Source organism: Drosophila suzukii, unplaced genomic scaffold (genome assembly GCF_043229965.1).
Source record: "Drosophila suzukii unplaced genomic scaffold, CBGP_Dsuzu_IsoJpt1.0 scf_19, whole genome shotgun sequence".
Classification (NCBI taxonomy): Eukaryota; Metazoa; Arthropoda; class Insecta; order Diptera; family Drosophilidae; genus Drosophila; species Drosophila suzukii.
The window spans coordinates 176,763-189,685 of NW_027255906.1; the positions used below are offsets into that span (position 1 = coordinate 176,763).

General features: G+C 38.2%; 1 protein-coding gene across 9 annotated transcripts in view; it reads left to right on the plus strand.

Moving 5' to 3' along the window:
• LOC139354746 (uncharacterized) overlaps positions 1–12,923 on the plus strand; it is a 125,163-nt gene that overhangs the window by 3,120 nt on the left and 109,120 nt on the right. For 3 of the 9 annotated variants that reach the window (XR_011605600.1, XR_011605601.1, XM_070998989.1), the window contains one exon: positions 56–360. The exons of 5 other annotated variants lie outside the window; for them this stretch is intronic. Coding sequence is in view for 1 of the 4 variants with exons in the window: in XM_070998989.1 (XP_070855090.1) it covers positions 56–249 (194 nt within the window). In the remaining 3 variants the exon portion in view is untranslated. Of the gene's footprint in view, positions 1–55; positions 361–2,482; positions 4,193–12,923 lie in introns of those variants that run through there. One more of the 9 variants, XR_011605603.1, reaches the window with a different exon arrangement.

The following is a 12,923-nucleotide window of genomic DNA, read 5'->3' on the forward strand; positions in this document are numbered from 1 at the left end:
TACGCTTGACTTTTTCTAAATTACCAAAAATCTAATAACATATTCTTATTCACAGATTCCAAGGACTACATTTACTCTATATTGTCTGCCGTCATTAAGGAAACCAACAAGCGAAAGAATTTCTCACTACTGGACTCGGAAAGTTTTGAACGCACATGCAGGCGTACGAGTGTTGCAAACTTTACTAGCTGCCCTATGCATATGTATTATATAAATTCTAAGAGTTACGTTAAGTACAAATGTATTTAAAACAAAAATAATGATAACGTGTTAGCATGGTAAAAAAAAATAATGTAAGCAGAACAATTGTTTGGATGATATGTTTAAGTTTATTTTAAATAAAAACACATTGCATACTTATTTGTGGCATTTTTAAATATAAATCACGCTTGTTTTAAACTACGGATCGGTTTAAATTGAATATGCACCATAATAGTATGGCTTAAATACTATTTTTAAATCAAAAATAAAGTATAGTTCTTTTAACTGGGATTATATTTAATTTAAATAAAATTTGTATTTTTTATTAAAGTTCATCCCAGTCTGCTTTAAATATGAGAATTATTTAATCCAAATAAAAATATGCTGAGCTTTAAGGCGGGCTATTATTATTTTAACTATAAAAACCATTCAAATGAAATATTCTATTTACTGGAACTAAATATGAAAATACTTAAAAGAAACATAAAAATATAATACTTTTTACTATGGAACATACAAGGGTGGTCAAAAGTATTTTCACAAAAAAAAAGTTAAATATATTCATAATTTGAACTTACATCTTGTTAACTTGGTCATCAATGGAAAGGTAATTTAAATGCCGTTTGAATGATACAATACATTTCTTAACACATTCAGTACTTATTGAAAAGGACGAATTTGTGTGAAAATGTCCTTTTTGAACTTTTTTCCTCGACTTGAAAACTTAAATTTTTTGATGCAAAAAGTTTCTTCAAACAAAAATAATAGTAACTGCAAAAAGAATTTTTCAAAAATCATTTTGCTTATATTTTTTATGATTTTTTGAAAATGCTTAGAAACATGCATTTTAGGCACATTTTTCTCTTTTTCATACAAATTTTTTCCGACAGTGTCACCTTTAAAAAACCATAAAAAATATAAGCAAAATGATTTTTGAAAAATTCTTTTTGCAGTTACTATTATTTTTGTATGAAGAAACTTTTTGCATCAAAAAATTTAAGTTTTCAAGTCGAGGAAAAAAGTTCAAAAAGGACATTTTCACACAAATTCGTCCTTTTCAATAAGTACTGAATGAGTTAAGAAATGTATTGTATCATTCAAACGGCATTTAAATTACCTTTCCATTGATGCCAAAGTTAACAAGATGTAAGTTCAAATTATGAATATATTTAACTTTTTTTTTGTGAAAATACTTTTGACCACCCTTGTATTTAATTTAATCATTTTGTACTATTTTAACATATTTGATCGAAATTAAAAAATCGTTGGACTTACTACGAAATTATTTAAAAAATATTTAACTATTTAACGTTTTCGTTTTTACGATTTTCATGTTAGGATCTAAACCGCTGGGAAAAATAGTTAAAACGTTGGCGAAAAAGTGACATTTACGATGTTTTTTCTACCAGTGTAGGTAAAAAATTGTCGGCATTTAATTTTTGCTGTAAAACCAGACATTCATTACAATTTTAAAAAATCAAAGCGTGTAATATATTTAAAATATTTTGGTGCTTAGCAAAGCCATCTTCAAAAAGCCTTTTAGTTTAATTTCTGATTGTTGGTGTTTGTTTATAAGAATCAGATTTATTATACCCGTTACTCGTAGAGTAAAAGGGTATACTAGATTCGTCGGAAAGTATGTAACAGGCAGAAGGAAGCGTTTCCGACCCCATAAAGTATATATATTCTTGATCAGGATCACTAGCCGAGTCGATCTAGCCATGTCCGTCCGGATGAACGCTGAGATCTCGGAAACTATGGGAGCTAGGCTATTGAGATTTGGCGTGCAGATTCCTGAGCTTCTTACGCAGCGCAAGTTTGTTTAAGCAATGTGCCACGCCCACTCTTACGCCCACAAACCGCCCAAAACTGTGGCTCCTACAGTTTTGATGCTAGAATAAAAATTTTAACATATGTGTATTCTTCTCATCAATAACTATCGAGTGACCCGAAAAAAAATTGCCACGCCCACTCTAACGCCCACAAACCGCCCAAACCTGTGACGGCCACAGTTTTCATGCTAGATACAAAATTTTAAATGAAATGTATTGGTCTCGTCAATACCTATCGATTGATCCAAAAAAAAATTTTGCCACGCCCACTCTAACGCCCATAACGCTTAAATCTGTCTACCGCCGGTAGGTGGCGTATTTAAATCTCGATTTGCTGCTTGCATAGCAAAGTAACGGGTATCTGATAGTCGAGGTACTCGGCTATAGCGTTCTTCCTTGTTTTTTGATTGCAACGGTCTAATAATAATTACTTTTGTTGTATGTTACAGCAAGGAGCTGAAAAAATCAAGCTTAATGCATAAAAATAGTTTTTATACTTGATCTGATTTTTACTGCAGCGACCAAAAAATAACGCTGCTCCTTATATGTATATTCAGACAAACTATGTAAATGATAGATTTCAAAAATAAAAATAATAATAAATAGTAATAAAAATAAAAACATTGACAAGGTTTTTATAGCACTAAAATATTTTGAAATTGAATAAAATGTGTCTGAATTTACGGAAAACACACTTAATTGCCGAAAATTTTAAAAGCATTAATATCAGCTATCTTAAGTTATTTGAGTTATAAAGTTTAAAGTTAACGTTCAAATGCGAAAGAGACCGCGGTTTCTTATCATAACAAATCCCAGTTTATACAGTACATTTATAATTAGGTATGTAAGAATAAATTTTTTTCGTTAAGTAATTGCCAATCAATGCGTTTCTCATGACCAAATCAATCAAATAAAATTAGTTGAAGCGCACCAACATATATCGTAAATACGAAGAAATAAAAATGACAAAAGAAGAAAAAAAAGACGTATCTGTTACCTTTTACCAACCTAGCAATGTTCCAGTCTTCGACAAATCTTTCGAGTCTTGCATAATTCATGCAGCCCACGATTTCCAGTATCAAAAACATTCAAGGAGCTTTGTAAACTACTTAGCAAACACTACACACCGCCGACAATAGTCTTCCGTGACCGTAAAAGCTTTCACTCGGCAATTCAAGCTGAAGGGTAGCATACTAGAGTTTGCGATGTCGTGCAAATTTGGCGATCATTTATCAGCGTTTGTTCTTGACCGCTTTGTTATGGGCGTTAATAGCAATTTTTTTGAACGGCTGAGATGAGAAAGTCAAAATTGATTATGCCCTTAGCAAAGCAAATGTGTTATAGGACGTGTTACTTCCGAGTTCCCGTAGTGCAAATCGCCAACAGCAGCGTCCACTAGCTTACCAGCAAAAAACAAATAAGGGCCCAAAACAGACTTCTCAAAAAACAAAAGCAACAAACACATCAAACACAAATTCACATGCCGGGCGCCAGCTCAATAAAAAACAACAACATTGGAAAATCCGCCTGACATATGCAGAACATCAATATACCATAAAAACCTGGGCGAACCAAAACACATCGTAATCAACAGAACCGAGAATAAATCTTTTGAAAATGTATCAACCTTACTTATTAAAAAACCATTGATTTTGCATGCGGAGGAGAAGTGGAGTCATGCAAAAAAAAACCGGATCGGGCTACTTATTGGTTAAAACTAAGAACACTACAGGAAACAAGTTACTTAGAATGCAGCTTTGAACGTCGGCGAGTGCAGACGTGCACTTATTTCTCTTGTGCTCCGAAAGACAATCGTGGAAAAAAAAAACCCGATATAAAATAAAAATAAACGGCAAAAAGACGCTTATTGCGATGAAAAGTCGCAAGTTACTATTATTTTGTGTTTTTAATTAGTGCTTCTAATACTAAAATACAAATAAAAGCAAAAAAAACAAAAAAATAAGGTGATGAACCCAAACGAAGTTCGGGCGCAGCGCCAACGTAAGCAAGACGAGCGTCGGCTCTCGCTGCAAAAGAGCAATGCATACTTCTCTTTCGTATCGACAGCCGAAGCAGCAACAACAAAAGCTTCTGCAGTAGTCGATCCACCGCGATCGTTAACCCCATCACCTTCCAACGAACTCAAGCCTATTCACAACGTAAGCACTATGGGAAATTTGACCACTTTTTCTGGCAAAAAATTAATAACTTAAGAACGGAACAAGATATTTGGCTTCCGTGTCTTGCATCGGGTTAGATTAGCTAATATCTATTAGAAATAGAAAAATAGAGGGCGTGGCACCGCCCCTTTTTTTGGGAGTTATGTAAATTTCTTCAGATTTAAAGAGTACTACTTTAATAAGTAACAAACGATTTTGCAACAGTAACATATTACTGTTTGCTTATTTATTAAAAAATAGTGGGCGTGGCACGCCTTAAGAAGGTTTTAAGAAAGAAAGTAATATTCAGCGCATTCATCTTGCAGCCCTGTAATAAAACACAGTTAGTAAAGAAATAAATAGTAATAAAAAATACATTTTCCTTACACAACTATTAGAAAAAGTCCTGCTCTTCGTTTTCCAACTCAACGTTGTCTTAATGTTCTAAATCGAATACATTAAAGGGTCTTTCATCCTCGAGCGCCGTGTTTTCATCCTGATTGGATGAGCATTCTAGTAGGTCCAAAACCTCTAATGAAAGATTCATTCTTTTCTGTCGCTGAATTCGTCTATCCAAATTCACCGAAGAAATAATCGGATCAGAAGTATCTGTAGCTCGATGAAATACGTCTTTTCTGGCGTGATGCAGACGATTTGTAAAATTTATTTCGAGATTAAGGTCCTTTCAATGATGTCCCCGGCGGAAACCGCAATTTATGAACGCTAGCGGTCATTGGTAACCACGGGTATTTCTCAATGATAATCTCGGCAGTTTGATAACAAAAGGCTTGGAATTTAGGAACGCCAATCGGAAGCTGGAAAGAGCTAATGCCTCGTTAGAGGACAAAGTCTCGGGCTTTTTGATTGGTGCCATAATTGCTTGGCGCATGTATTTAGACTTTTCGCGGCATAAAAAAAGCAGCTCGAGAATACTTGCCCTCTGCGTGATCTGCTTTGCATTGTAAGGCAGATTTGGCCGACCTACTGGCTTCTTGGTTACCGGTAAATTAATAATAGTTTTGGAATCTAGCCAAACGGCATGCACCCTGCGCAACTGACTTATAATAGCATAAGAGCTCTTGAACATTTGCGTCAAGCGGTAGTCAAATTTTTTACTTGCTTGGTCTACAATGTAGCTGTGCTGTTTAAACTCCACTTGTGATAGTGCAACTTTTCCAGTTGCTTCGTACCACTTGCCAAAGAACTCTTCGTTAGCCAATTTGAGGTTACGTCCTAAAAATTAAAATTTCTCGAAAAAATCGTAAAAAGTGTTTTTTATAATAACATTCATTCAAACAAGAATTTAATACTCTACAACATACAAAACATCTTGTTGATGGACTCTTCTGGACTCACTTTAAATCCCTTTTAGAAGATGAGACTTTATCAAAAATATGCATTTTCAAGGCTACTTATGTTGTGGCGCCATCTATAAACATTTCTGCTATGCAACACTGGAGATTAATCTATTGTGAATGCGTTGCACTAAGAATTGTTTTAAAGTTCCGACTTTCAGAAAATGGGTTTTGGCCAGAAAAAGTCGTCAAATTTCCTTTAGTGGAAAGGGCGCGCTCTCTCTCTCCGTCTATGTCAGCGACGGTGCAAAGCGGGGTAAAAGGCATTTCCCCTCTTCCTGGGCCTGCCTCACCCTAACTGCCCACATGCCTGGCCACGGTTACCAGCACAGTGACGTTATTAGCAACTGTAAATGCAATGACAACAACAATAACATCAGTTTCGTCTGTATGCCCGATACAGTCGATCGTTCTACCTGCTATGCCAGCGGACTTATCAACTGCAACTAGCGCATCACCGTCAGATGCTTCAATTAAAAAGCAAGGTTTGACCATACAGACTGGCACGGATCGCTACATAAACATTAAAATAAAATGGAACTGTGGAACTGTGGCAAAACTCTAACACTGCAAATATATTTGAGCTTCTGGCTGACACGTCCGACGAAATACCTTCTGCAGTCTTGGATACGGACAAAAAGAAAGCGAGGCCGCCTCCGCTTTATATTCGGGAGAAAAACTCTAACCACCTTGTCAATATAATATTCGATCTGATTGGTAAAGATAGCTTCCACGTAAAGGAGACATACATGAAACAAAGGTCCAAGTTAAAAGCGAAGAAAGCTTTAGAAAATTGACGGAGCTCCTAGGCGCCAAGAAAAAGAACTAATATACCTACCACCAAAAAGCAGCAAAGGTCAAGAAGTTGTCAAAAAAGGAATCGAACCAGACGGAAGCACTGCTGAAGTCGAACAGGCACTAAAAGATAAAGGTTTTAACGTAAAAACCGTTTCAAATATACGTAACCGAAACAAACAACCGCAACCTTTCCTTAAAGTGGAGCTTGTACCTGACTCTAAGGTGCTCAAGAAAATCGAAGTCCATCCCATCTACAATCTCCAGTTTCTATTGCATCGCAGAATCACGGTTGATGAGCCGCATAAAAGCAAAGGCCCAGACTGGGCCAGTGCGAAAATTGCCAGGAATACCGACACACCAAATCTTACTGCACACTCCGCTCTGCTACCTCTGTGAATTAAAAAATGAGCCAAATAGCAAAAAGTGTAGTAACTGCGGAGGAGAACACACAGCAAACTACAGAGGCTGTCCAGTATACAAGGAGTTAAAAAACCGGATCAACCAACAGCACCATTGTTACCCTCCAAATCCACACCTGAAGTTTTCTTTTCGTCAGCAGCCCGATCTTCACTCGGCAGTTCCACTATAAATAAAAACGTAAGTTTTGCAAGCGTTATAAAATCGGGTCATACGAGCCCTGCGTACAATGTTCAATAACCACCTACAGTCTTACCAACCTGCAAAGCACACAGAAAATAAAATGGAAACGATGATACTCAACACAGTATGGATAAATTCATTTCTTTTATGCGAAAGACCATGCAAAGTATGTTGACAAATCAAAATATTTTGATTGAGATGCTCCAAAACACCTTATCAAAATAATCAATGGCTCCCCTGCGCATTGCACTGTGGAATGCCAATGAAATCGACGTAATGTTACTTGCAGAAACCCACCTTACCACCAAGTACAATTTCCAAATCCGAGGGTATATGTTTTACAATACCAATCATCCTGATGGAAAGGCCCATGGAGGCACTGGAATCCTGATTAAAAACCGCATCAAGCACCACTTCCACAACACGTTTGCTACTAACTACCTGCAAGGCACTTCCATCAATATACAGTTGGGTTGTCACAATCTAGCTCTAGCAGCGGTATACTGTCCTCCTCGATTCACGATATCCGAAGCCCAGTTTATCGACTACTTCAACTCACTAGGCAAATACTTTATAGCAGCAGGAGACTATAACGCCAAGCATACGCACGGGGGATCTCGCCTACTGACGCCGTAAGGTAGCCAACTGTATTACGCAATTACAAAACCTAGTAATAAACTTGACTGCGTTTTTCCTGGTTCACCTACACACTGGCCTAGTGACCCCAGAAAACTGCCGGACTTGATTGATTTCGCAGTTACAAAAAAACATCTCACGAAATCTGATTAACGCCAGTTCTCTCTCGGATCTATCATCAGACCACTCACCTGTACGCTTTAGCCTAAACCAACAGCCAGTTAGTAATGACAGCCCCGTCATGTTAACCTCTAACAGCACAAACTGGCTCGAATTCAAAAAATACGTAAGTTCTCACATTGAACTTACACCACAGCTAACCGGCGAAGACGACATCAACAAAACCGTAAGCTTGCTAGAGTCAGTTTTGGCTTCAGCGGCTCGAATCGCAACACCACGAAGGCAAAACTTGGCACTTAACACAAGGCACACGATTGCAGAAATAGAGCAGCTGGTTCTGGCAAAGCGTCGTTCGCGGCGCGAATGGCAATTACTTCGATCGCCATCTGCAAAGCAACAGTTAAATTAAGCTTTACGCCGACTCACCAAGGCTTTACGACAAGAAGAAGACAGATCCCAACAACGCTATATACAGTGGTGCTCATATACTTAAGCCACAAGACTTCAACCAAAAATTTAAACGAAAATTAAGAAAAGTTTTTATTTCACAGCTCCAATTTTTTGTGTCACATTAGTTCTATATATCAGTGTTCTAATAGAAGAATAACCAAGTTATAAAAATATATATTCAACGAAAAACTTAAAAAATCTGAGACCATCTCCAAAATGTCCTGCTCACATACTTAAGCCACCTGGAACATATTGGTTGAAAAAGTTAAAATTTTCCCAATATTCCTTATACTTTTAATAAATTTACTTCAATATTGAGTGGGATGACCTTTCTGCTTAAGAAGAGCGGAGCAACGCTTTGGCACTGAGTCCACAAGACGTGCGCACTGTTGATGGGCGATTTTCTTCCACTCTTCTTGCAAAACTCGCCACAAATCGTTTTTATTTGCTGGTTTTTTTTTGGCCAACGACTTGTTTAAGAATTCTCCACAAGTTCTCTATAGGGTTAAAGTCGGGGCTCTGCGGTGGCCATTGCAAAACATAGATTAAGCCACGACTTGACTATTTTGCTGGTGTGTTTCGGGTCGTTCTCCTGTTGAAATATCCAGGCAAGTGGCAAATTATCGGCATATTCTCCAGATAAATTGTTAACAAGGATGTCCCTGTCCATTTCGCCGTTCATAATGCCTTCTATCTTCCCTAGGAGACCTACGCCCGATGCGGTGAAACAGCCCCAGACCATAATCGAAGCCCCACCATGTTTAATAGTCTTCTTCGTGTATTTGGGGTCCAATTGTTTGTTGGGAGAACGTCGTACATATGGTTTACCATCACTCCCAAAGACATTAAATTTGCATTCGTCGCTCCAAACAATCATGTTCCGAAAATTGGGACCTTTTTGAATATGCTCTCTGGCGAATTGAAGGCGCTTTTTAACATTTTTAATTGACAGCAATGGTTTTTTTAGGCAATGCGTCCATATAACCCAAATTCATTTAGCCGTCTTCTTATGGTCTGAGTTGACACATTCACGCCATAATCTTCCACCATTTGACCCCCTGATTTGCGTCCAAGTCTAGAACAGATGGGCCCTACTGATTTTGGAAATCCGTCTATCGTCGTTTAAAGTGGTTTTTCTGGGCTTTTCACGTGGAACACTTTCCCAGGTTTCATGTTTCTTATAAAATGCAATCGCATTTCTGACTTGGCCACGCGAAAAATGTAAAGTCTTACAAATTTGTAGAATATTTGAGTTTTTTTCGTAATATCCCATATTAGCTTTCTTTCGGCCGAATTTGAATTCTTATTTTTAGCCATAGCGGTCAAATTGTTTTCGGAAACGAATTTAGTATTCAATACTTTAGTTTAGAAAATAACTAGCACAACTTTTCCGGAAAAAACACAAGTTTGACGATTTTAGCTCAAGGTGGCTTAAGTATATGAGCAGAGCACAATACTCCTTTTTGACATTTAGTCAATTTTTTGGAAAATACGAATACCTACTTGTCATTTTTTACTGTGATCAGATGCTTAAATAACAGTGTTGCAAAATGCAAAAATTTCAGGCCGAAATAAATTTGTTCAAAAAAGTTATTAAGAAAACAGTTTATGGTAGTGTCAGTGGCTTAAGTCTATGAGCACCACTGTAGAACAACCATCTCCATTCAGCTCAAAAGACCCACTATGGAAAGCCCACTCAACACTGAGTCCTCCAACAGTAACGGTTACGCCAATAAGGACCCCTGCAGGCTGCTGGGCCCGAAGCGACAAAAACAGAGCCGACACATTCGTTGCCCACCTAAAAAATGTGTTTCAGCCAAATCTAGCAACAAACGTGCGTAATATATGATCGCAAACTGAAGACGACTATCCTTTCGCCGAAAAGAGCAGCTACAACCGAAAAAATATCCAGGCTGCGATCTAATAACTCCAAAAATACTTATAGAACTCCCACTATGTGCTGTTGGTACCATATGCCAGCTGTTCAACGCGATGACAAGACTGGGCTGCTTCCCAAAGAGGTGGAAAAAGTCAATCAAACCAGGAAAAGACCACACGCTCACCTCCTCGTACAGACCGATAAGTTTACTTTTGTGTCTATCAAAACTCTTTGAAAAATGCCTTCTAACCCGTATCATACCATACTTCAGAAGACATAACAGTATCCCAGCACATCAATTCGGTTTTCGCGAAAAACATGGAACTATCGAACAGGTGAACCGCATAACATCGAAAATTCAAAGTGCATTTGAAAATAGGGAATACTGCACTGCTGTATTTTTGAAAGTCCCTCAAGCATTCGACAGAGTCTGGCTTGACGGCCTAATGCATAAAATCAAAATAGTGCTCCCCAATAACACGCATAAACTCTTGAAGTCATATCTTTACAACAGGATATTTATTGTGAGATGCATTACTTCCATGTCAGCTGAACATAACATCGAAGCTGGAGTTCCTCAAGGCAGCGTTCTTGAGCCAACTTTATACCTTCTTATATTCCTACGAGCAGACAACTGACGTTTGCCGACGACCCCGCGATCCTCAGCCGATCTAAGTGTCCACAACAAGCATCAGCGCAACATGCGGCCCATCTAGATGTAGTAGAGAAATGGCTCTGAGACTGGCGAATAAAAGTAAATGAGCAAAAATGTAAACAAGTAACCTTTACCTTAAATAGACGAAATTGCCCAAACCTTACGCTAAACAACACCGTGCTTCCTCAGTTAGATGAAGTAACATATCTTGGCGTACATCTCGACAGACGGCTTACCTGAAGCACGCATATTGAAGCTATACGAACTCAACTAAGGCTGAAGGCAAACAGTCTGCATTGGCTTATAAACTCCCGCTCCCCCCTCAGTCTGGACTACAAGGTCCTTCTCTACAACTCCGTTTTGAAACCAATCTGGACTTATGGCTACCAGTTGTGGGGAGCGCCAGCAACAGCAACGTAGAAATCGTGCAGAGAGCCCAAGCAAGGATCCTGAGATCTATCACCGGGGCACCGTGGTACGTTCGGAGTGGAAATATTCAGAGAGACTTGAATATACTCCCCGTTCGAGACGTATTAGCGCAACACATGGAAAATTACTATACAAAGCTGTCAACCCATCCAAACCACATCCCTAGAGCATTATAGGTATGTAGCCGTTCCCGCCTTCGTCGTAACGACCGTCCCATCCAGCGACAATTATTAGGACAGTCTAACATAAATACAGTTTAACAAACTGTTAGAATAATGTAGTACTTTAAGATTTTAATACATTTTGTTAGTCTCGTAAGAGAAGATTCAAAATAAACAACCAAAGTAGAAAAAAAAAACTTAGACTGCAAAACATGGCAGACATTGAAGTAAAAGCCACCGAACACAAAACTTTAAACTTTTTTAAGGGCGTCATATACTGCAACAAATTACGCAACGTAGGCCAAACCGAAATATTGGACGAACTTAAACCACAACAAGGAAGAACGCTATAGTCGAGTACCTCGACTATCAGATACCCGTTACTCAAAGGGAAATAGAGATATGCAAGCAGCAAAGCGATATTAAAATGCGCCACCTACCGGCAGTAGACAGATTTAAGCGTTATGGGCGTTAGAGTGGGCGTGGCAAATTTGTTTTTGGATCAATCGATAGGTATTGACGACACCAATAAATTTCAGTTCAGTTTTTTATCTAGCATGCAAATTGTGGGCGTCACAGGTTTTCGCGTTTTGTGGGCGTGGTAAACTTTTTTTTAGGTCAATCAATAGGTATTGATGAGAACAATACATTTCAGTTAAAATTTTATATCTAGCGTCAAAACTGTAGGAGTTACAGTTTTGGGCGGTTTGTGGGCGTTAGAGTGGGCGTGGCAGTCTATTGAAATAAACTTGCGCTGCGTAAGAAGCTCAGGAATCTGTACGCCAAATCTCAATAGCTCTCATAGTTTCCGAGATCTCAGCGTTCATCCGGACAGACAGACGGACAGACGGACAGACAGACAGACGGACATGGCTAGATCGACTCGGCTAGTGATCCTGATCAAGAATATATATACCTTATGGGGTCGGAAACGCTTCCTTCTGCCTGTTACATACTTTCCGACGAATCTAGTATACCCTTTTACTCTACGAGTAACGGGTATAAAAAGTCACCACAAAAAGTCACCGAGAAAAACTGGATTAATAATAATTACATTCGACACCCTTACACTCCCAGACTCCCTGAACGTTGGATACATTCCACTCCCATTAGGGTGCAAGAACTGCCTACGATTTGGACACCCGACTCCAACTTGTAAAAGCCCCGAAGAACTTTGCAAGAATTACTCCGAGAAAGTCCACACAGAAGAGAATGAGAAATGCAACAACGAAAAAAGCTACATAAACTGTAAAAACATTTCCGAAATAGATTCAAAACACAGCCCACTAGACCGCAGTTGCCCAACATCTATAAATCAAAAATAACTGATCGCATTAAAAACTACACAAATAGTGGATCACAAAACAGCACCAGAAGTATACTACATTCGTCGCAACCAACATCTTAGCAACACCTTTCCATCTGACAACAAACCGACAGAACAACAAAAAACACAAAAACAACACTCACAACTTCAAGTATAGATCGCGAGTTATAGGGGTTTAAAGAGGTTTACTCTGTGTGCTGACAATAGGCTTATTTCACATGCAATTCAAAAGTATATTATAAGTGTAGGGTAAATTAAATTATTTCAAAGTAAAAATAAAGAAAAGGTATATATTCAAAATAATCCCAATTAATAATAAAT